The 25,647-nt window shown below is 45.3% G+C and overlaps 1 protein-coding gene across 13 annotated transcripts in view; it reads right to left on the minus strand.

Moving 5' to 3' along the window:
* Nucleotides 1-25,647, minus strand: part of smoc1 (SPARC related modular calcium binding 1) — a 180,082-nt gene that overhangs the window by 96,629 nt on the left and 57,806 nt on the right. For 8 of the 13 annotated variants that reach the window (XM_042330352.1, XM_042330345.1, XM_042330343.1 and 5 more), the window contains exons 2-8: nt 22,128-22,293; nt 21,903-21,986; nt 16,953-17,065; nt 16,625-16,724; nt 5,455-5,508; nt 4,674-4,721; nt 1,909-1,998 (exon numbers count right to left, since the gene is read on the minus strand). In XM_042330352.1, coding sequence (XP_042186286.1) covers nt 1,909-1,998; nt 4,674-4,721; nt 5,455-5,508; nt 16,625-16,724; nt 16,953-17,065; nt 21,903-21,986; nt 22,128-22,293 — 655 coding nt within the window. The remainder of the gene's footprint in view (nt 1-1,908; nt 1,999-4,673; nt 4,722-5,454; nt 5,509-16,624; nt 16,725-16,952; nt 17,066-21,902; nt 21,987-22,127; nt 22,294-25,647) is intronic. The other 5 variants (XM_042330354.1, XM_042330347.1, XM_042330355.1 and 2 more) reach the window with 3 other exon arrangements.

The raw sequence follows: 25,647 nt of genomic DNA on the forward strand, positions 1-25,647 counted from the left end.
GGAGAGGATTGGCGGTCTTTGGGAAGAGTAGGGGCTCTGAGCTGCATCATAGTCTTGGTAACCTTTCTGATACATCCAGATCCACCACCTGCCGGTACTAATTATATGACGCCGTTGTCATTGATAAGATTGTCTGAGCAAGGCGTAGCTTAATATTTGAACTTGTATGTATGTGTGTAGGATATCTACTGCTTGTGTGTGAAGGTATGTGCATAAGGAGCCTGTATAAAATGGATGGTTTTGTACAACGGACTAGGACGTCCTCGTGAATAAACATTTTGAATAATTGTAGCTGGGTCTCAATCTGTTTCATTCAACCAGTATCTTACAAATTCTGGGTTGCAGACTGAGTAGTTTAATTGAAGTTCAGTTTAAGAACATTTAGAACAAAATTCTCATAACAGTCATACATTGACTTAGTAACCTACTGGGTCATACATTGACTTAGTAACCTACTGGGTCATACATTGACTTAGTAACCTACTGGGTTATACATCGACTTAGTAACCTACTGGGTTATATATTGACTTAGTAACCTACTGGGTCATACATTGACTTAGTAACCTACTGGGTCATACATTGACTTAGTAACCTACTGGGTTATATATTGACTTAGTAACCTACTGGGTCATACATTGACTTAGTAACCTACTGGGTCATACATTGACTTAGTAACCTACTGGGTCATACATTGACTTAGTAACCTACTGGGTCATACATCAACTTAGTAACCTACTGGGTCATACATCAACTTAGTAACCTACTGGGTCATACATTGACTTAGTAACCTACTGGGTCATACATTGACTTAGTAACCTACTGGGTCATACATCGACTTAGTAACCTACTGGGTCATACATTGACTTAGTAACCTACTGGGTTATATATCGACTTAGTAACCTACTGGGTCATACATTGACTTAGTAACCTACTGGGTCATACATTGACTTAGTAACCTACTGGGTCATACATTGACTTAGTAACCTACTGGGTCATACATTGACTTAGTAACCTACTGGGTCATACATCGACTTAGTAACCTACTGGGTCATACATCAACTTAGTAACCTACTGGGTTATACATCGACTTAGTAACCTACTGGGTCATACATCGACTTAGTAACCTACTGGGTCATACATTGACTTAGTAACCTACTGGGTCATACATTGACTTAGTAACCTACTGGGTCATACATCGACTTAGTAACCTACTGGGTCATACATCAACTTAGTAACCTACTGGGTTATACATCGACTTAGTAACCTACTGGGTCATACATCGACTTAGTAACCTACTGGGTCATACATCGACTTAGTAACCTACTGGGTTATATATCGACTTAGTAACCTACTGGGTTATACATCGACTTAGTAACCTACTGGGTCATACATCGACTTAGTAACCTACTGGGTCATACATTGACTTAGTAACCTACTGGGTCATACATCAACTTAGTAACCTACTGGGTTATACATCGACTTAGTAACCTACTGGGTCATACATCGACTTAGTAACCTACTGGGTCATACATCGACTTAGTAACCTATACTGGGTCATACATCGACTTAGTAACCTACTGGATCATACATTGACTTAGTAACCTACTGGGTCATACATCGACTTCGTAACCTACTGGGTTATATATCGACTTAGTAACCTACTGGGTTATATATTGACTTAGTAACCTACTGGGTCATACATCGACTTAGTAACCTACTGGGTCATACATTGACTTAGTAACCTACTGGGTCATACATCGACTTAGTAACCTACTGGGTCATACATCAACTTATTAACCTACTGGGTTATACATCGACTTCGTAACCTACTGGGTTATATATCGACTTAGTAACCTACTGGGTCATACATCGACTTAGGATGATGAGGAGGAACAATGAAGAACCTACCATCCCCATCTGGTAGTGTTTGGGTCTCCATGGTGGGCGTGGGCTTGGAGCCGTCATCTGGGTTGAGAGTGAGAAAGAAACGGAAAGAGACTACCATTATTGAGGTTAATACAATCTACTCTCCAGAACTGTTGAATGGTTGGGATTTGCACATGGCCCGGCCAAGAGCTCAGAAAAAAAGGATAGAGAGAGAGAGAGAACGAGAGAGAGCGAGAGACACAGAGAGAAAGAGAGAGAGACAGAGAGAGAAAGAGAGAGAGAGAGAGAGAGAGAGAGAGAGAGAGAGAGGATAGTAGGAAGGAGGGTCTCCCACATCTCTCACTTTCGTACACAAACAGACCACACATTAACTCTCACAAACTCTGTCTCACACACACGCACGCATGCACGCACGCACACACACACACACACACACACACACACACATACGGAAACCTCTATAACCCGCCCCCTCCCACCCGTAAACTGTTCCACCCGCATCAGAATCAGAGAGAGCAAGTTAAGACTACCCCTCCATAACCTTTATTTAACCTGTTGATGGCATCATCATTAAGGAAAGCCCAGAGAACCCTGCACTGGAACAAGAACACCTAGTGATGGTGGCTATACAGTGTGCCGTAGAAGAGAAACCTGTAAATGTCCTCTTTCTTGGTTAGAGGAGCTAAACCTATGTAAATGTCCTCTTTCTTGGTTAGCGGAGCTAAACCTATGTAAATGTCCTCTTTCTTGGTTAGAGGAGCTAAACCTATGTAAATGTCCTCTTTCTTGGTTAGCGGAGCTAATTTAGTTGATCTGAGGACTTTCAGAGGACATTAGTGTACTGTATACACTAGATAGTGTACTGTATACTATATCAGCCAGCCTACTATATACTCTAGATAGTGTACTGTATACTATATCAGCCAGCCTACTATATACTCTAGATAGTGTACTGTATACTATATCAGCCAGCCTACTATATACTCTAGATAGTGTACTGTATACTATATCAGCCAGCCTACTATATACTCTAGATAGTGTACTGTATACTATATCAGCCAGCCTACTATATACTCTAGATAGTGTACTGTATACTATATCAGCCAGCCTACTATATACTCTAGATAGTGTACTGTATACTATATCAGCCAGCCTACTATATACTCTAGAGTGTAGTACCATATAGCCTACCATATACTTACCTAGATGTTGGGTAGATATACCACTGTTTCCCATTTCCTTCGGGTCCATCAAGCAAACCACAGAGGATAGTGTACTGTATACTATATCAGCCAGCCTACTATATACTCTAGATAGTGTACTGTATACTATATCAGCCAGCCTACTATATACTCTAGATAGTGTACTGTATACTATATCAGCCAGCCTACCATATACTTACCTAGATGTTGGGTAGATATACCACTGTTTCCCATTTCCTTCGGGTCCATCAAGCAAACCACAGAGGACCCTGGTCACTTACTATACCAGTGAGGCAGTCAGGTGGAGCAGATAGCAAAGCAAGTGGGATTAAAAGGTAACATGTGAAGATCCCTCTGAAGGTAATAATATACTAATGTCAGACGTTGCTATTTGATGTGGGACTTTTTACGACCTGGGAATGTGTAAAGACAAAAACCCTGCTGTGTAACTGTAGGACCTCCACAGTGTGTGTCACAGTGACAACTAAATGTGTTGCTAACCCCCCAGGAGCTGTCCTGATCGGTTGTAATGAGTTGCTAAAACCCAGTAGATGTCCTGATCTGTCAAAAAAGGACGTCTTGTTCTCTGCAGCTGTAATCTGCTAAAACCCAGGAGATGTCCTGATCTGTGAGTTGCTAAAACCTTTAAACAGGTCCACATTCACAAGGCGGCCGGCCCAGACGGATAACCAGGGCGAGTGCTCAGAGCAGAGGCGCTGACCAGCTGTCGAGTGACTTCATTGACATTTTCAACTTTTTCCTGACTCAGTCTGTAATGCCAACATGTTTCAAGAGAGACCACCATAATCCCTGTGCCTAAGAATGCCAAGGTAACCTGTCTTATTGCCCCGTGGCACTCACATCTGTAGCCATAAAATGCTTTGAAAGGCTGGTCATGGTTCACATCAACACCATCATCCTAGACACCCTGGACCCACTCCAATGTGCATACCACCTCAACAGATCCACAGATGATGCAATCTCTATAGCAACGCACACTGTCCTTTCCCACCTGGACAAAACAAACATCTATGTGAAAATGTTGTTCATTGACTACAGCTCAGCGTTCAACACCATAGTGCCCTCAAAGCTCATCACTAAGCTAAGGACCCTGGGACTGAACACCTCCCTCTGCAACTGGATCTTGGACATCCTGACGGGCCGCCCCCAGGTGGTGAGGGTAGACAACAACACATCCGCCCCGCTCACCTTCAAGACGGGGGCCCCTCAGGGATGTCCCCTCCTCTCTGTTCACGCACCAGCACCATCATTAAAGGAAAGGTTATATTGGTTTTTTTGTGCGTCTCTGAGGGATGTTCTATGGATTCCCCGGGTCATTTCCTGTTTCCTGTTTTCATGTGTATCTGAGTTATTGGCATTCAAGCAGGCAGAAAACCGTCCAGGATGACGAAGCACGTTTACAATTTTTCTTACCTTTTAACTCTGTATTATTGGTTAAGGGTAAGTAAGCATTTAACGCTAAAGTCTACACCTGTTGTATTAGGCGCATGTGAAAAATTATATTTGATTTTGATTTGAAAAACACACACATACACACACCACAGCTGGTGGATCTCAGCTCACCTTTTCTCCCGGAACTAGGAGGTCCAGATGGTTTATCAGTTACTGATCCTTTAAAGAGAAAACACAATGTTTTTACAACATCTCTTCTACAGGACAGGACAGTACACACACATTAAACACACACACACACACACACATTAAACACACACACACACACACACACACACACACATTAAACACACACACACACACATTAAACACACACACAAACACACACACATTAAACACACACACACACACACACACACATTAAACACACACACACACACACACACACACATTAAACACACACACACACACATTAAACACACACACATACACACACACACACATTAAACACACACACACACACACACACACATTAAACACACACACACACACTCACACACACACATGTTCTATTCTACAGAACAGACAGACAGTAGAGAAGCCTCATGTAGACCTCCAAGGTTACAGTCCTCACCTCACGAACACCTTCTGACTGACAAGAGGATATTAGTTTGGCAACACCTTCTACACTAGTAGCAATCATAACTAAACAATGTGATCCACCCCCCTGGTAGGCTACAGTCAGACATGAAATAGGCATGTAACAGTGAATATCATTCCTCTTTTCTGAGCATGCAGATAGTCAAGCTAGGTTGGCATGCACAGGTTCAGAGGGCATTGACAGAATTCAGAATTCAATAGACAATCCGACCAATTAGAATTAATATAAGAGGGAAGAGAGTTGAAATTGAATTAATGAATGAATGGAGGCGATTGGAATTAAAGTTACTACCTGACAACTTGTCACTTGTCCCAGCATGAGTTCCCATAAATTCACGGAAGTTTCCTGCAAACGTATGATGATGTAAGATGGTTGACAGGCGATAGAGAATGAACAGGGGCAGTTGATAATATGGTAGAAGGCGCTGGAGACGGCTGAGTTGGGCGGCGAGTTATGTTTCAGCACACTCTTAGAAAAAAGGTGGCATCTAGGAGCTAAAAGTGTTCTTTGGCTGCCCCCATAGGAGAACCATTTTTTGGTTTCAGGTAGAACCTTTTGGGGTTCTATGAATAACCCTTTCCACCAAAGGTTCTACCTGGAACCTAAAAGGGTTCTACCTGGAATCGAAAAGGGTTCTGCCTGGAACCCAAAAGGGTTCTATCTGGAATCCAAAAGGGTTCTACCTGGAATCCAAAAGGGTTCTACCTGGATTCCAAAAGGGTTCTCCAATGGAGCCAGCTGAAGATCCTTTTGGAACCCTTTTTTCTAAGCGTGTACTGCACTTCAAGTTTGGGATTCCTGAGGTTACAGTTCTTTAGAAAGTATTCTCACCCTGGACTTTTTGGCATTTAGTTGTTACAGCCTGAACTAAAAATAGATATTTTTGTCACTGGCCTAAACACAATACCACATGATGCCAACGTGGAATGATGTCACTACAAAAATACAGGCGTCCTCCCTAACTCAGTTCTCAGTTGCTGGAGAGGAAGGAAACGGCTCAGATTTCACCGTGAGGAAAATGGTGACTTTAAAACAGTTACTGAGTTTAATGGCTGAGATAAAAGAGGATGGATCAACAACACTGTAGTTACTCCACAACAGAGGGGGGGGGGGACCAAGTCACCATTATTTGAGTCACAAGCAAGTCTCAAGTCACAAGGTCTGAGTCTCAAGTCAAGTCCCTGGGTCGAGTCTCTAGTCAAGTCCCAAGTTGAATGGGTCGAGTCTCTAGTCAAGTCCAAGTCATGCATTCTAAAACATGTCATGTCAAGTCTCAAGTCACAAGGTCCGAGTCTCAAGTCGAGTCCCAAGTCGAATGGGTCGAGTCTCTAGTCAAGTCCCAAGTCGAATGGGTCGAGTCTCAAGTCAAGTCCCAAGTCGAATGGGTCGAGTCTCAAGTCGAGTCCAAGTCGTGCATTCTAAAACATGTCAAAAATTATATATATATACATGCAACAACTTATCTTATTTATTTGACAAATCTTATTTATTGAGGCTAGCAGACAGCCCTTTTCATTATTTTGATGATGCAATTGTAAAATAGGGCCCTTGCTGTCCTAAGGGCTTGACATCAGCAGAAGGCAAGGCAGGTTGATGTGCTCAGAGTGTACATTTATTTACAAGTCTTGGGGATCCAATGCTGAAAGAGCCTTATCATACACAAAGTACGCAAGTATATTTTCCAAATACACACGGGCAATAGCCCCAAAAGAAATAGCCTCTGTATCAGGCCTAACCTGTCCTATCTGAACGGACACAGGTTGAGGGCCAGACTGTACAGCCTCCCCTTGAGAAATCAAATGCAATCTATCTAACAGGAGCTCGGACAGTGTAATATAACCACCTGACCATACAATTACCCAAATGCCAGTTACAAACCAATAAACGGGTTCTAAAGACAATATCCACATCCCATTGTTACATTGGTATATTCATATTAATCAGACCTAATGATTATGAATTATATTATTAACGATATTTCAACACAGTGGCGATCCGTCATTCAGGACCTGTTTTGAGCCCCAACTGTTATTTTGGCATTAATACGTGTCACATGTTTGTTTTTTCAACAATAAAGTTACTAAAGCCGCATTACGTCACCGCAAAATCTACGGGCTCGAAACAAACATGGTCTCTTATTTTGCTCTTTTTTGCTCCAAAACGTAGCAGTGTCGCTGACTGGGACACTACGTCAACGCAAAATCTATGGGCAGAGCTCGAAAATTCAAGCCCCTTTGGGTGCTGCCAGATTTACATTAAAAATGCCCATCCAAGAAGGCTCAAGGTCATTGGCCACAGATGACTTGACGTCAAATCACGTTATATCTACCGTAGCTTTGATTGGACTGATCAGGTCAACATCTAACTTTCAAAATCTTAGCTAGCAGTCATCATCATGAATCAAGTCAACAACCTACTGGCAAATCCTTTTCAATTCTTGTCATATGAAGAGAAATAATGAAGAGAAATTATAAATAAAACAGATCTGTGCTCATTGGCCGTTGGACATAAACATGACACAACAATTGGAAATTGCAAATTCAACAAGGAGTGGTTTGGAAGGAATCAGTGACTAACTGCAAGCCTTGCAAAGCAATCACTAGCCTGCTATTCAGTGGAGTGGGTGTGCGGTCCAAGTTTGGGTTTAAGGGTCTCTTTTCCAAGCTTAAATGGATAAACATTCACATGCAACACCATGGGCCAGAAAAGCGTAATACATTGGCCATGCTGTCAATGCAAGACAACTGGAAACTCGGAACTGGGAAATCTCAGAGTTCAGTGAGTTCAAGACAACTGGGAACGTGGAACAAAACGAGCTCTGACTGGGAAAATACGTGTTGAACAGTCATCCAACTTCTGAATTGCAAATCGGGAACTCGGGCCTCTTTCTAGAGCTCCGACCTGAAGATCACTGACGTCATGATTCGACCTTGTTTTTTTTTCAGTTGTCTTGAAAGCACCATAAATCCAGAGAATGCCAGACCTTGATGACAAAGTTTGATTACAAAATTTGCCCACAAGAAGGACTGCTGCACCACATTTCTGTTGAAGTGAGCAGCACAACAAGGTGAGTCCAAAAATGTCTTGTATACTGCTCTATAAATGATGTAATATGCCAGGGAGATATGTATACTGTAGATAAGAAAGTAATACTAAGTGTATGTTGTGTAGTAAGCTGTTAGGAGCCCATGTGTCTCACCCTAATAATGTTGTCACTTTCCCCTCTCATAACTTAGCCTACTGTTCTGACTTGTAAGAGCTTTCATTGTCTGCTTATATGCCATGTTTATTTAGCCTACGGTTCTGACTTGCTGTACAAGGAGAATACTGTAAGAACGGATAAGAACGGATCATGTTCTGAATTCTGTCGATGTACATTTCAAAAGTGCTGAACAAATAGTTATATTAACTACATCTGTCTTAGCTCACTTATTTATGCCTTGATCAAATCTACGGATTGTCTCTTATCCGCTTATCGTTCCCTTATGCCATAGTTTGTCAGTAAAAATTTATTTACATTTGTTTAAGCAAGTCAGCCATATCAGCGATGTTATTTTTTAAAGGCAGTAAATCTGCTCCGCTGAGAGCCAGGTGTAAGCAGTGGATTCACTCCATGTAAAGAAATCTCTGCTGTTGGGACAGCTGTTGGGACAGCTTTATGTTGGACAGCTTTATGTCAGACCTAACAGTTTGTGGGCACCGTTTGTCACCGGTATAGTGCAATAAATGTATTGTGTAGTGGCTTTGCATAAAAAAAACTGTACATCTTGTTTTTTTTTCTCTTATTCAATCATCATCAATCCTTATTCAACGTTCTGACTCCACGTAGCCTATTTCTATACGCACTGAGGCACACGCTCCTACTACGCACAACCAGAATGACAGAGACACGCACTGAGGCTCCTACTACGCACAACCAGAATGACAGAGACACGCGGAACCCTGGGAAACATGAATAAAGGAAAACATCAATTGAATTGAATAAACAGAACTTCTACCTCATGAGTCTTACGAATGTTCATCTGCACTATAAACATCATGCCCACTCCGAGCGGGCCAATAAATGATTGTCTAAATGAAAATAGGCCTATCAAACATGAAAAATAAATCTACATGTTGTAATAAACTGTACGGGGATGTAATGATGTCACGCTAGCAATTATTGTAGTAATTATTAATTATTATGTAATATAGATTTACCACATAGGGCCTATGCATTTAAACGTGTGAAAGCAACATTTCAACAAGAGAACAAAGCGCTCTCCAGATTTGGAGAGTCGTGTGTCTTCGCCCCAGTAATAATGGATTCCTATATTTTGACGTTTGCGCTGTACCCGATCCTATAGCTGTACAGCAAATCAGCAATCTGTTCGCTAGCTCACCCAACCTGTGTCGATTGACAGTTTGCTGGTCCAATCAGAATGCTGAGTGTGCATTTCACTTGTCAATCTGTTGAAACTTGGATGCTTTTTTCACAAGGGTGATGCTGCAGCTACTGTCTATGGTGTAGAGAGTAATCCACTCTGTGCCACAAAATGAGTGACAAAACATTAGAAAACATTGCCAGATAAATTCAAGTCATTAATCTCAAGTCAAAGTAGAGTCCCGAGTTTTGAGGCTCCAAGTCCAAGTCAAGTTTCAAGTTATTTTATTTTCAAATTTGTGAGTCCAAGTCATGTGAATATATTCAAAATCCTGATTAACCACAAGGCACTAAAGTAATACTGCAAAAAAAACGAGGCAACTCAATTTACTTTTTTGTCCTGAATACAAAGTGTGATGTTTGGGGCAAATCCAATACAGCACATTACTGAGTACCATTCTCCATATTTTCAAGCATAGTGGTGGCTGCATCATGTTATGGGTATCCTTGGAACTATTAAGGACTGGGGAGTTTTTCAGGATAAAAAAAATCAACCGAATGGAGCTAAGTACAGGCAAAATCCTAGAGGAAAACCTGGTTCAGTCTGCTTTCCACACACTGGGAAATGAATTCATCTTTCAGCAGGACAAAAAACTAAAACACAAAGCCAAATCTACACTAGAGTTGGTTACCAAGAAGACAGGGAATGTTCCTGAGGTGCCGAGTTACAGTTTTGAATGAAATCTACTTGAAAATCTACAGCAAGACCTGAAATTGGTTGTCTAGCAATGACCAACAACCAATTTGACAGAGCTTGAAGAATGTTTTAAAGAATAATTGGCAAATGTTTCACAATCCAGGTGTGGAAAGATCTTACGAGACTTACCCAGAAAGACTCACTGCTATAATCGCTACCAAAGGTGATTTTACAAAGTATTGACTCAGTGGAGTGAATACTTACAGTACCAGTCAAAAGTTTGGACACCTACTCATTCAAGGGCTTTTCTTGATTTTTTACTATTTTCTACATTGTAGAATAATAGTGAAGACATCAAAACATCAAAAACACATATGGAATCATGTAGTAAGCAAAAAAGTGTTACACAAATGAAAATATATTTGAGATGCTTAAAAGTAGCCACACTTTGCCTTTATAAGAACTTTGCATACTCTTGGTATTCTCTCAACCAGCATCACCTGGAATACTTATTGAACAGTCTTGAAGGAGTTCCCACATATGCTGAGCACTTGCTGGCTGCTTTTCTTTTTAATTGAAATGCATTCCATGTGACTACCTCATGAAGCTGGTTGAGAGGACACCAATAGTGTGCAAATCTGTCATCAAGGCAAACAGTGGCTACTTTGAATAATCTAAAATATATTTTGATTTGTTTAACATTTTTTTTGGTTACTACATGATTCCATATAAGTTATTTCATAGTGTCTATGTCTTCACTATTATTCTACAATGTAGAAAATAGAAAATATAAAGACAAATCCTGGAATGAGTAGGTGTGTCCAAACTTTTGACTGGTTCTATATGTAAATGAGATATTTCTGTATTTCATTTTCAACACATTTGCAAAAATGTTTTAAAACATGTTTTTACTTTGTCATCATGAGGTTTTGTGTGTAGATGGTTGAGGGGAAAAAAGATCATTTTGGAAGGCGAAATGGAAATTCAGTTGAATTTGAAATATAATTCCTAACTGAAATTGAAGCAGGGTGACGTTTATTGCCATGAATCTTGCCAAAACGGTTAAGGGTTTAGATTTAAAATCAGATTTTGTGACTTTGTGGCAGTGCCAGCTAATGACCAGTGCAGAACTGCCTACAGGGCAAGATTCATGACAATAAATGCCAACCTGCGAGATGGAATTGATCCCAACCGTGACCAGCTGTAGTGTTACTGGGAGATGTGACCGTCTGTAGACTTGACACACACATTCCACATTATTTCACTATTCCTAAAATATTATTATCACATATCCGTATAGTTTAAATTCAAATTATTTTTTTTACAAATGTAACGCTCTTGAGTCTTGACCAATCAGAATGATGCAAATCCTGTAGTTTTTCGCTAAAAACAACAAGTCTGATTTTTATCATGATATAGAATGTATTATTTTACTAAACGTTTATTTGGTGTTTTGCATTGATCTGTGTCTTGTGGAAACTGTTAAGGGGCAGGCATGGAAATGCTATTTGAAGATAATAGCATAGCGATGTCAGGGCAGGGCGATGTCAGGGCATAGCGATGTCAGGGCATAGCGATGTCAGGGCAGGGCGATGTCAGGGCATAGCGATGTCAGGGCATAGCGATGTCAGGGCAGGGCGATGTCAGGGCATGGCAATGTCAGGGCAGGGCGATGTCAGGACAGGGCGATGTCAGGGCAGGGCGATGTCAGGGCATAGCGATGTCAGGGCATGGCGATGTCAGGGCAGGGCGATGTCAGGGCAGGGCGATGTCAGGGCATAGCGATGTCAGGGCATGGCGATGTCAGGGCAGGGCGATGTCAGGGCATAGCGATGTCAGGGCAGGGCGATGTCAGGGCAGGGCAATGTCAGGGCAGGGCAATGTCAGGGCAGGGCAATGTCAGGGCAGGGCGATGTCAGGGCAGGGCGATGTCAGGGCAGGGCAATGTCAGGGCAGGGCGATGTCAGGGCAGAGCGATGTCAGGGCAGGGCGATGTCAGGGCAGGGCGATGTCAGGGCAGGGCGATGTCAGGGCAGGGCGATGTCAGGGCAGGGCGATGTCAGGGCAGGGCGATGTCAGGGCAGGGCAATGTCAGGGCAGGGCGATGTCAGGGCAGGGCGATGTCAGGGCAGGGCGATGTCAGGGCAGGGCGATGTCAGGGCATAGCGATGTCAGGGCAGGGCGATGTCAGGACAGGGCAATGTCAGGAAAAACAAAAATCTAAAACAGTTTACCACTCAAGTAATCTAATACTAACGTTCGTTCGGATGTCCGGATAACCGTGCTCATTCGTAACACAACAGAGTGAAATAAATACATTTGCAAGAAACAATAATGAAGATATTGGACCTTATGCAGGACAAAGGAGTGTACGATCTCAGTGGATTTATCACATGTACTGTACATTGCAGTAAATGCATTCCCAAAATACCAAATGATTTTGTTCATGGCCATGACTGGACATGTTTCCGTGCTGGATTGCAATTGTTGTTGATGCTGATTGGAAGAATGGGAGAGGAGGATGCTGATTGGAGGAATGGGCAGGAAGAAGGCGTGGTGTAGAATGTGGAGCAGGTGAATCAAAGAGAATAGAGACAGGGGTGCTGGTTCTTGTCTCAGTAGCCAGAGGTAAGCGTGTGTTCCCTTTCTCCCACCTGTGTTAGCTCAGCAGCTCCTATCTGGCACTAGCCATACTAAGCTCAGAGAATGATCTCTTTCTCCTCCCTTTCTCCCACCTGTGTTAGCTCAGCAGCTCCTATCCGGCACTAGCCATACTAAGCTCAGAGAATGATCTCTTTCTCCTCCCTTTCTCCCACCTGTGTTAGCTCAGCAGCTCCTATCCGGCACTAGCCATACTAAGCTCAGAGAATGATCTCTTTCTCCTCCCTTTCTCCCACCTGTGTTAGCTCAGCAGCTCCTATCCGGCACTAGCCATACTAAGCTCAGAGAATGATCTCTTTCTCCTCCCTTTCTCCCACCTGTGTTAGCTCAGCAGCTCCTATCCGGCACTAGCCATACTAAGCTCAGAGAATGATCTCTTTCTCCTCCCTTTCTCCCACCTGTGTTAGCTCAGCAGCTCCTATCTGGCACTAGCCATACTAAGCTCAGAGAATGATCTCTTTCTCTCAGTGGGAAAATAACAGTCATTATCAGAAAGTGTTCCAATCCAGTTCCAGTGTCTGCCTGCCTAAGAACTGATCGAGGGGGTGAGAGGAGGGCTTTAGAGAGAGAGGCTTTCTGACTGTGGAAAAATTAAGAAACAGGAGAGGAGAAGGGAGATAGGAGAGAGAGGACAGGAATGAGGAGAGGGGTGAGGAGAGAGAGGACAGGAATGAGGAGAGGGGTGAGGAGAGAGAGGACAGGAATGAGGAGAGGGGTGAGGAGAGAGAGGACAGGAATGAGGAGAGGGGTGAGGAGAGAGAGGACAGGAATGAGGAGAGGGGTGAGGAGAGAGAGGATAGGAATGAGGAGAGAGAGGAGAGGAGAGCAAGGACACAATTAGTCCTGAGATGGCAGCTGGAAACACTTCCCCCATCCCCAGAGCTGGACCTTTTGGATAGAGTTCACTATGCCCCTCTAGTCACCTTACGACTAGGATAGCACATATGTATGTACAGTTGAAGTCGGAAGTTTACATACACCTTAGCCAAATACATTTAAACTCAGTTTTTCACTATTCCTGACGTTTAATACTAGTACAAATCCCCTGTCTTAGGTCAGTTAGGACCACCACTTTATTTAAAGAATGTGAAATGTCAGAATAATAGTAGACAGAATTATTTATTTCAGCGTTTCCCAGTGGGTTAGAAGTTTACATTACACTCAATTAGTATTTAGTAGCGTTGCCTTTAAATTGTTTAACTTGGGTCAAATGTTTCAGGTAGCCTTCCACAAGCTTCCCACAATAAGTTGGGTGAATTTTGGCCCATTCTTCCTGACAGAGCTGGTGTAACTCAGTCAGGTTTGTAGGCCTCCTTGCTCGCACATGCTTTTTCAGTTCTGCCCACAATTGTCTATGGGATTGAGGTCATGGCGTTGTGATGGCCACTCCAATACCTTGACTTTGTTGTTCTTAAGCCATTTTGCCACAACTTTGTGGCAAGCTTTAACTTCCTGACTGATGTCTTGAGATGTTGCTTCAATATATCCACATAATTTTCTTTCCTCGTGATGCCATATATTTTGTGAAGTGCACCAGTCCCTCCTGTAGCAAAGCACCACCACAACATGATGCTGCCACCCCCGTGCTTCACGGATGGGATGGTGTTCTTCAGCTTGCAAGCCTACCCCTTTTTCCTCCAAACATAACGATGGTCATTATGGCCAAACAGTTCTATTTTTGTTTCATCAGACCAGAGGACATTTCTCCAAAAAGTACGAACTTTGTCCCCATTTGCAGTTGCAAACCGTAGTCTGGCTTTTTTATGGCGGTTTTGGAGCAGTGGCTTCTTCCTTGCTGAGCGTCCTTTCAGGTTGTGTTGATATAGGACTTGTTTTACTGTGGATATAGATACTTTTGTACCTGTTTCCTCCAGCATCTTCACAAGATCTATTGCTGTAGTTCTGGGATTGATTTGCACTTTCCGCACCAAATTACGTTCATCTCCAGGAGACAGAAAGCGTCTCCTTCCTGAGTGGTATGACGGTTGCGTGGTCCCATGGTGTTTATACTTGCGTACTATTGTTTGTACAGATGAACATGGTACCTTCAGGCATTTGGAAATTGCTCCCAAGGATGAACCAGACTTGTGGAGGTTTACAAATTGTTTTCTGAGATCTTGGCTGATTTCTTTTGATTTTCCCATGATGTCAAGCAAAGAGGCACTGAGTTTGAAGGTAGGCCTTGAAATACATCCACAGGTACACCTCCAATTGACTCAAATTATGTCAATTAGCCTATCAGAAGCTTCTAAAGCCATGACATTATTTTCTGGAATTTTCCAAGCTGTTTAAAGGCACAGTCAACTTAGTGTATGTAAACTTCTGACCCACTGGAATTGTGAAACAGTGAATTATAAGTGAAATAATCTGTCTGTAAACAATTGTTGGTAAAATTACTTGTGTCATGCACAAAGTAGATGTCCTAACCGACTTGCCAAAACTATAGTTTGTTAACAAGAAATTTGTGGAGTGGTTGAAAAACAAGTTTTAATGACTCCACCCTAAGTGTATGTAAACTTCCGACTTCAACTGTATATACCCTACCATGCAGGACAGTAGCCTGGTACAGCTCTGCCAACAGTTCCATGTGTACCTGAACACCCAGCCCTGTCTCTAATCTCTAACGGTACCTGAACACCCAGCCCTGTCTCTAATCTCTAACGGTACCTGAACACCCAGCCCTGTCTCTAATCTCTAACGGTACCTGAACACCCAGCCCTGACTCTAATCTCTAACGGTACCTGAACACCCAGCCCTGTCTCTAATCTCTAACGGTACCTGAACACCCAGCCCTGACTCTAATCTCTAACGGTACCTGAACACCCAGCCCTGACTCTAATCTCTAACGGTACCTGAACACCCAGCCCTGACTCTAATCTCTAACGGTACCTGAACACCCAGCCCTGACTCTAATCTCTAACGGTACCTGAACACCCAGCCCTGTCTCTAATCTCTAACGGTACCTGAACACCCAGCCCTGACTCTAATCTCTAACGGTACCTGAACACCCAGCCCTGACTCTAATCTCTAACGGTACCTGAACACCCAGCCCTGACTCTAATCTCTAACGGTACCTGAACACCCAGCCCTGTCTCTAATCTCTAACGGTACCTGAACACCCAGCCCTGACTCTAATCTCTAACGGTACCTGAACACCCAGCCCTGACTCTAATCTCTAACGGTACCTGAACACCCAGCCCTGACTCTAATCTCTAACGGTACCTGAACACCCAGCCCTGTCTCTAATCTCTAACGGTACCTGAACACCCAGCCCTGACTCTAATCTCTAACGGTACCTGAACACCCAGCCCTGACTCTAATCTCTAACGGTACCTGAACACCCAGCCCTGACTCTAATCTCTAACGGTACCTGAACACCCAGCCCTGTCTCTAATCTCTAACGGTACCTGAACACCCAGCCCTGACTCTAATCTCTAACGGTACCTGAACACCCAGCCCTGACTCTAATCTCTAACGGTACCTGAACACCCAGCCCTGACTCTAATCTCTAACGGTACCTGAACACCCAGCCCTGTCTCTAATCTCTAACGGTACCTGAACACCCAGCCCTGACTCTAATCTCTAACGGTACCTGAACACCCAGCCCTGACTCTAATCTCTAACGGTACCTGAACACCCAGCCCTGTCTCTAATCTCTAACGGTACCTGAACACCCAGCCCTGTCTCTAATCTCTAACGGTACCTGAACACCCAGCCGTGTCTCTAATCTCTCAAGGTACCTGAACACACAGGGGTCCTGTTGTGCACGGAGGAACCGCTGACTGGTTTGCCGTCGGTGGTGACACACCAGCAGTATCCTGTCAGAGTGTGACACTGCACCTGTAGAGAGCAGAAAGCACAGGACAGAGACAGGTGGGAAACAGGTACATGTATACATACTGGAGGGTCCATGACAATGGTATCCCAAAATGTCCAGGTTTTTCAACAACAAAAAAACAACAGAGAAAGTCTCCCATAATTCCTCCAACCGGGATTTTTGATTTCCTGCAAAGTTTCCGGGGTTTTGCAATTGGCTCCCAGAGATGAAGATTCCTGAGAGAGACAGACCTGGGCGAAGGTTCCGTCCTCGTTGCATTCTGGGATGAAGATGGACTCCTGAGGTCTCTTGGCCTGCTCCAGAGCCTGATTCCTCTCCACCCTGCACTTAGACTGGCCTCCGTCTGAAATACAAACACAAGGACAGGTATACTGTACCTGAATTCATTCACTGTCACAGCATTGAAAACTACAGCACAGACGGTTGGTGGCTCCTTAATTAGGGAGGATGGGCTCGTGGTAAAGACCGGAGCAGAGTTGTTTCCAGGTGTTTGATTTGCTACGCTCCAGCCATTATTATGAGCCTCCACTGAACTACAGGTACACCTGCCCTGCATTTACTGTCCCAGCATGCACAACCAGAGGAGAGGTATACCTGCATTCACTGTCCCAGCATGCACAACCAGAGGACAGGTATACCTGCATTCACTGTCTCAGCATGCACAACCAGAGGACAGGTATACCTGCATTCACTGTCCCAGCATGCACAACCAGAGGACAGGTATACCTGCATTCACTGTCCCAGCATGCACAACCAGAGGACAGGTATACCTGCATTCACTGTCCCAGCATGCACAACCAGAGGACAGGTATACCTGCATTCACTGTCCCAGCATGCACAACCAGAGGACAGGTATACCTGCATTCACTGTCCCAGTATGCACAACCAGAGGACAGGTATACCTGCATTCACTGTCTCAGCATGCACAACCAGAGGACAGGTATACCTGCATTCACTGTCCCAGCATGCACAACCAGAGGACAGGTATACCTGCATTCACTGTCCCAGCATGCACAACCAGAGGACAGGTAAACCTGCATTCACTGTCCCAGCATGCACAACCAGAGGACAGGTATACCTGCATTCACTGTCCCAGCATGCACAACCAGAGGACAGGTATACCTGCATTCACTGTCCCAGCATGCACAACCAGAGGACAGGTATACCTGCATTCACTGTCCCAGCATGCACAACCAGAGGACAGGTATACCTGCATTCACTGTCCCAGCATGCACAACCAGAGGACAGGTATACCTGCATTCACTGTCCCAGCATGCACAACCAGAGGACAGGTATACCTGCATTCACTGTCCCAGCATGCACAACCAGAGGACAGGTATACCTGCATTCACTGTCCCAGCATGCACAACCAGAGGACAGGTATACCTGCATTCACTGTCCCAGCATGCACAACCAGAGGACAGGTATACCTGCATTCACTGTCCCAGCATGCACAACCAGAGGACAGGTATACCTGCATTCACTGTCCCAGCATGCACAACCAGAGGACAGGTATACCTGCATTCACTGTCCCAGCATGCACAACCAGAGGACAGGTATACCTGCATTCACTGTCCCAGGATGCACAACCAGAGGACAGGTATACCTGCATTCACTGTCCCAGCATGCACAACCAGAGGACAGGTATACCTGCATTCACTGTCCCCGCATGCACAACCAGAGGACAGGTATACCTGCATTCACTGTCCCAGCATGCACAACCAGAGGACAGGTATACCTGCATTCACTGTCCCAGCATGCACAACCAGAGGACAGGTATACCTGCATTCACTGTCCCAGCATGCACAACCAGAGGACAGGTATACCTGCATTCACTGTCCCAGCATGCACAACCAGAGGACAGGTATACCTGCATTCACTGTCCCAGCATGCACAACCAGAGGACAGGTACACCTGCATTCACTGTCCCAGCATGCACAACCAGAGGACAGGTATACCTGCATCCACTGTCCCAGCATGCACAACCAGAGGACAGGTACACCTGCATTCACTGTCCCAGCATGCACAACCAGAGGACAGGTACACCTGCATTCACTGTCCCAGCATGCACAACCAGAGGACAGGTATACCTGCATTCACTGTCCCAGCATGCACAACCAGAGGACAGGTATACCTGCATTCACTGTCCCAGCATGCACAACCAGAGGACAGGTATACCTGCATTCACTGTCCCAGCATGCACAACCAGAGGACAGGTATACCTGCATTCACTGTCCCAGCATGCACAACCAGAGGACAGGTACACCTGCATTCACTGTCCCAGCATGCACAACCAGAGGACAGGTATACCTGCATTCACTGTCCCAGCATGCACAACCAGAGGACAGGTATACCTGCATTCACTGTCCCAGCATGCACAACCAGAGGACAGGTATACCTGCATTCACTGTCCCAGCATGCACAACCAGAGGACAGGTATACCTGCATTCACTGTCCCAGCATGCACAACCAGAGGACAGGTATACCTGCATTCACTGTCCCAGCATGCACAACCAGAGGACAGGTATACCTGCATTCACTGTCCCAGCGTGCACAACCAGAGGACAGGTATACCTGCATTCACTGTCCCAGCATGCACAACCAGAGGACAGGTACACCTGCATTCACTGTCCCAGCATGCACAACCAGAGGACAGGTATACCTGCATTCACTGTCCCAGCATGCACAACCAGAGGACAGGTATACCTGCATTCACTGTCCCAGCATGCACAACAGGTATACAAAGGTAGGACCTTAATTTGATCAGTATTTAGTTGCTGTGAATTCTTAAAATGTGTATTGTATTATTTTTTTTGTTTTAAAAACGCTTCTAAAGTTTGTTTTATATCCACTTTGAAATGTAAGACTTGATTTCCCCTAAAGAAAAATGCATCAACCCATACAAAAATGTAAATGAATTATTAACTACATAATAGTTCACATTTCCTGTGGCTGCAGGATACTCTTTCTGCTGTAACAAACTGGCTCAAATTAACATCCTAGATCTGTACTTGTATTAACTGAAACAACATCCCAACCCACTGGCTCACCTCTGCTAGCAACACACACTCTCTGTGCACCTACTTTATACTGAAATCTCAACACTTAATTTGACAGTATATTCCAGACGTTTAAAAACATACCCAGTGCCTCTTTTGCTCGACATCATGGGAAAATGGCACGATTTTGGTATCACAGAATGTTCTGTCAATTTTCACATAAAAACTTCACTAGGATGAAAGATGTTTAACATGTTTCGTACATTTCTATGAGAAAACATTTATTTTATTTGATTCACAATGAAAATGTTTAAAGCTCATTTTAAACCTATATACATGCTTCCTGTAAGACCATATGATCTGTGACCCGTACATGGTGCAGACCACATCTTGGAGTCATTAGGCCATATGATCTGTGACCCGTACATGGTGCAGACCATATGATCTGTGACCCGTACATGGTGCAGACCACATCTTGGAGTCATTAGGCCATATGATCTGTGACCCGTACATTGTGCAGACCATATGATCTGTGACCCGTACATGGTGCAGACCACATCTTGGAGTCATTAGACCATATGATCTGTGACCCGTACATGGTGCAGACCATATGATCTGTGACCCGTACATGGTGCAGACCATATGATCTGTGACCCGTACATGGTGCAGACCATATGATCTGTGACCCGTACATGGTGCAGACCATATGATCTGTGACCCGTACATGGTGCAGACCATATGATCTGTGACCCGTACATGGTGCAGACCATATGATCTGTGACCCGTACATGGTGCAGACCATATGATCTGTGACCCGTACATGGTGCAGACCATATGATCTGTGACCCGTACATGGTGCAGACCATATGATCTGTGACCCGTACATGGTGCAGACCACATCTTGGAGTCATTAGACCATATGATCTGTGACCCGTACATGGTGCAGACCATATCATCTGTGACCCGTACATGGTGCAGACCACATCTTGGAGTCATTAGACCATATGATCTGTGACCCGTACATGGTGCAGACCATATGATCTGTGACCCGTACATGGTGCAGACCACATCTTGGAGTCATTAGACCATATGATCTGTGACCCGTACATGGTGCAGACCATATGATCTGTGACCCGTACATGGTGCAGACCATATGATCTGTGACCCGTACATGGTGCAGACCATATGATCACTGACCCGTACATGGTGTGGACCACATCTTGGCCTCATTATACTCCCTATTGTGTGCTCTAAAATATGGAGTATATCTCAGGATTTTTTCAACATTTTAACAACATTTTAAATATGTATGTTGATGGTCCAGGGACCCCCTCCGATGCAAACCGGCAACCCAGGAACCCCAATCATACGTTAGTAAAACAATTGCTGTCTATCAGGTGAACGATAATGGCAAGGAGAAGTAATCAACATTTTAAAATTAATAGATTTGGTACATAGTTTTTCATTATTTCAACCCCACATTAGGATTGGAAAAGGGCTCTGTTATTTTAGAAGACTAGGTAGCAGAGTGGGTTCTGTTACTTTGGAAGAAATATAACATTTATACATGTAAAAGGTCATTAGCCAATCACAGCCCTCCCGTAGGATTTCAGATTCAGCAAATCACCAGCAGTTCACGTGGACCTGGCCTGGGCTTGAGTTCAACAGCTCTGTCCGCATTGTGGATGTGACTGAAATGGCACCCTATTCCCTATATAGTACACTACTTTAGACCAGAGCCCTATTCTCTATATAGTGCACTACTTTAGACCAGAGCCCTATTCCCTATATAGTGCACTACTTTAGACCAGAACCCTATTCTCTATATAGGGCACTACTTTAGACCAGAGCCCTATTCCCTATATAGTACACTACTTTAGACCAGAACCCTATTCCCTATATAGTGCACTACTTTAGACCAGAGCCCTATTCCCTATATAGTGCACTACTTTAGACCAGAGCCCTATTCCCTATATAGTGCACTACTTTAGACCAGAGCCCTATTCCCTATATAGGGCACTACTTTAGACCAGAGCCCTATTCCCTATATAGTGCACTACTTTAGACCAGCGCCCCCAAAGACAGAAATATTACTAGAGACAGACAGACAGACAGACAGACAGACAGACAGACAGACAGACAGACAGACAGACAGACAGACAGACAGACAGACAGACAGACCTTCCAGTTCCAGGTTCTTCCCCTCTGAGACTGATGTTGGAGCAGGAACTACTGGAAGCTGGTCAATCCTCACCGAGTTTTTACCTGAAACACCAAAGACCAGCCACAATGTGTGTGTGCACGTGAGTGCGCGCGTGTGTGTGTGTGCTTGTGTGCATGTGCTTGTGTGTGTGTGCGTGTGTATAGCGCTCCTACATAATGTATGTATGTGGGTCTCAGCCTCACCTCGACATCGTCCGCGGTGTGCCAGCGTCAGAGAACGGTCCTTGCAGCGCGCCCTCTGCAGGTCACAGCCGGTATCGTAGCTCCGTCCATCAGAGCCACACACCGGCTTGCCCTGTGTCCTGGAACAGATGATCCCACAGTGGGTCTCCCTGTCTCCTATCAGCCACTGTCGGGGAAACGCCACAGAATTACAACGAGTAGAATGGGCTGGACATCCACATTCATGTCAATGATGCCATAATGGGTAGACTTGTCTGGCAGCCATTTTGAGTCTGTCCCATAGAGAATGATAGATGACTCTAGTGGCTAAAAGGACATATTAGTATGGTCTGAACGATTCAGGGCTTCCACCCATTTTAATGAAGTCAACTGGGTGAGAGTTCGAACTTCATTGGCTGATACCTCCTGGTGACCCTGTTGGAGTCATGTCCAACCGGGTCATCAGGAGGGATCTGCCAATCATGAATTAAAAAAATTTACTACTTCAAAATGGAGATAGCCTCAATGGAGCTGCCCATGCTGTCACAGCCTGTATAATGGCACAGATACAAAGACAAGTCCTCTATTTATCTCTACTGTCTGTCTCCATGGAGGCAAAGCAGGAAGTTCAGTATTCAGTCTGCCTTTCATTAACATTCAAATCAACTGACATTCAATTTGAATGAGGAACAGCACTGTCACAGCCAGCACAGTTAGGCCTGGAGAACACAGCCAGCACAGTTAGGCCTGGAGAACACAGCCAGCACAGTTAGGCCTGGAGAACACAGCCAACATAGTTAGGCCTGGAGAACACAGCCAACACAGTTAGGCCTGGAGAACACAGCCAACACAGTTAGGCCTGGAGAACACAGCCAACACAGTTAGGCCTGGAGAACACAGCCAACACAGTTAGGCCTGGAGAACACAGCCAGCACAGTTAGGCCTGGAGAACACAGCAAGCACAGTTAGGCCTGGAGAACACAGCCAGCACAGTTAGGCCTGGAGAACACAGCCAGCACAGTTAGGCCTGGAGAACACAGCCAGCACAGTTAGGCCTGGAGAACACAGCCAGCACAGTTAGGCCTGGAGAACACAGCCAACATAGTTAGGCCTGGAGAACACAGCCAGCACAGTTAGGCCTGGAGAACAATGCCAACACAGTTAGGCCTGGAGAACACAGCCAGCACAGTTAGGCCTGGAGAACACAGCCATCACAGTTAGACCTGGAGAACACAGCCAGCACAGTTAGGCCTGGAGAACACAGCCAACACAGTTAGGCCTGGAGAACAAAGCCAGCACAGTTAGGCCTGGAGAACAACGCCAGCACAGTTAGGCCTGGAGAACACAGCCAGCACAGTTAGGCCTGGAGAACACAGCCAGCACAGTTAGGCCTGGAGAACACAGCCAACATAGTTAGGCCTGGAGAACACAGCCAGCACAGTTAGGCCTGGAGAACAATGCCAACACAGTTAGGCCTGGAGAACACAGCCAGCACAGTTAGGCCTGGAGAACACAGCCAGCACAGTTAGGCCTGGAGAACACAGCCAACACAGTTAGGCCTGGAGAACAAAGCCAGCACAGTTAGGCCTGGAGAACAACGCCAACACAGTTAGGCCTGGAGAACACAGCCAGCACAGTTAGGCCTGGAGAACACAGCCAGCACAGTTAGGCCTGGAGAACACAGCCAGCACAGTTAGGCCTGGAGAACACAGTCAGCACAGTTAGGCCTGGAACAACACAGCCAGTTAGACCTGGAACAACACAGCCAGTTAGACCTGGAACAACAAAGGCCTGTAACAACACAGCCAGTTAGGCCTGGAACAACACAGCCAGTTAGACCTGGAACAACACAGCCAGTTAGACCTGGAACAACACAGGCCTGGAACAACACAGCCAGTTAGGCCTGGGACAACACAGGCCTGTAACAACACAGGCCTCTAACAACACAGCCAGTTAGGCCTGTAAGAACACAGGCCTGGAACAGCACAGGCATGGAACAACACAGGCCTGGAACAACACAGCCAGTTAGGCCTGGAACAACACAGGCCTGGAACAACACAGGCCTGGAACAACACAGCCAGTTAGGCCTGTAACAACACAGGCCTGGAACAACACAGGCCTGGAACAACACAGGCCTGGAACAACACAGGCAGTCAGGCCCGGAACAACACAGCCAGTTAGGCCTGGAACAACACAGCCAGTTAGGCCTGGAACAACACAGCCAGTTAGGCCTGGAACAACACTGGCAGTTAGACCTGGATCAACACAGCCAGTTAGGCCCAGAACAACACAGCCAGTTAGGCCTGGAACAACACAGCCAGTTAAGCCCGGAACAACACAGCCAGTTAGACCTGGAACAACACAGCCAGTTAGGCCTGGAACAACACAGGCCTGTAACAACACAGCCAGTTAGGCCCGGAACAACACAGCCAGTTAGGCCCGGAACAACACAGCCAGTTAGGCCTGGAACAACACAGGCCTGTAACAACACAGCCAGTTAGGACCGGAACATCACAGCAAGTTAGGCCCGGAACAACACAGCCAGTTAGACCTGGAACAACACAGCCAGTTAGGCCTGGAACAACACAGCCAGTTAGGCCTGGAACAACACAGTCAGCACAGTTATACCTGGAACAACACAGTCAGCACAGTTAGACCTGGAACAACACAGCCAGTTAGGCCTGGAACAACACAGCCAGTTAGGCCTGGAACAACACAGCCAGTTAGGCCTGGAACAACACAGCCAGTTAGGCCTGGAACAACACAGCCAGTTAGGCCCGGAACAACACAGCCAGCACAGTTAGGCCCGGAACAACACAGCCAGTTAGGTCTGGAACAACACAGCCAGTTAGACCTGGAACAACACAGCCAGTTAGACCTGGAACAACACAGCCAGTTAGACCTGGAACAACACAGTCAGTTAGACCTGGAACAACACAGCCAGTTAGACCTGGAACCACACAGCCAATTAGACCTGGAACAACACAGCCAGTTAGACCTGGAACAACACAGCCAGTTAGGCCTGGAACAACACAGGCCTGTAACAACACAGCCAGTTAGGCCTGGAACAACACAGCCAGTTAGACCTGGAACAACACAGCCAGTTAGACCTGGAACAACACAGCCAGTTAGTCCTGGAACAACACAGCCAGTTAGACCTGGAACCACACAGCCAGTTAGACCTGGAACAACACAGCCAGTTAGACCTGGAACAACACAGCCAGTTAGGCCTGGAGAACACAGCCAGTAAGGCCCGGAGAACACAGCCAAGGCAACACAGCAGTTAGGCCTGGAACAAAACAGCCAGTTAGGCCCGGAACAACACAGCCAGTTAGACCTGGAACAACACAGCCGGTTAGACCTGGAACAACACAGCCAGTTAGACCTGGAACAACACAGCCAGTTAGGCCCGGAACAACACAGCCAGTTAGACCTGGAACAACACAGCCGGTTAGACCTGGAACAACACAGCCAGTTAGACCTGGAACAACACAGCCAGTTAGGCCTGGAACAACACAGCCAGTTAGGCCCGGAACAACAC

Source organism: Oncorhynchus tshawytscha, linkage group LG11 (assembly GCF_018296145.1).
Source record: "Oncorhynchus tshawytscha isolate Ot180627B linkage group LG11, Otsh_v2.0, whole genome shotgun sequence".
In the NCBI taxonomy this organism is placed as follows: Eukaryota; Metazoa; Chordata; class Actinopteri; order Salmoniformes; family Salmonidae; genus Oncorhynchus; species Oncorhynchus tshawytscha.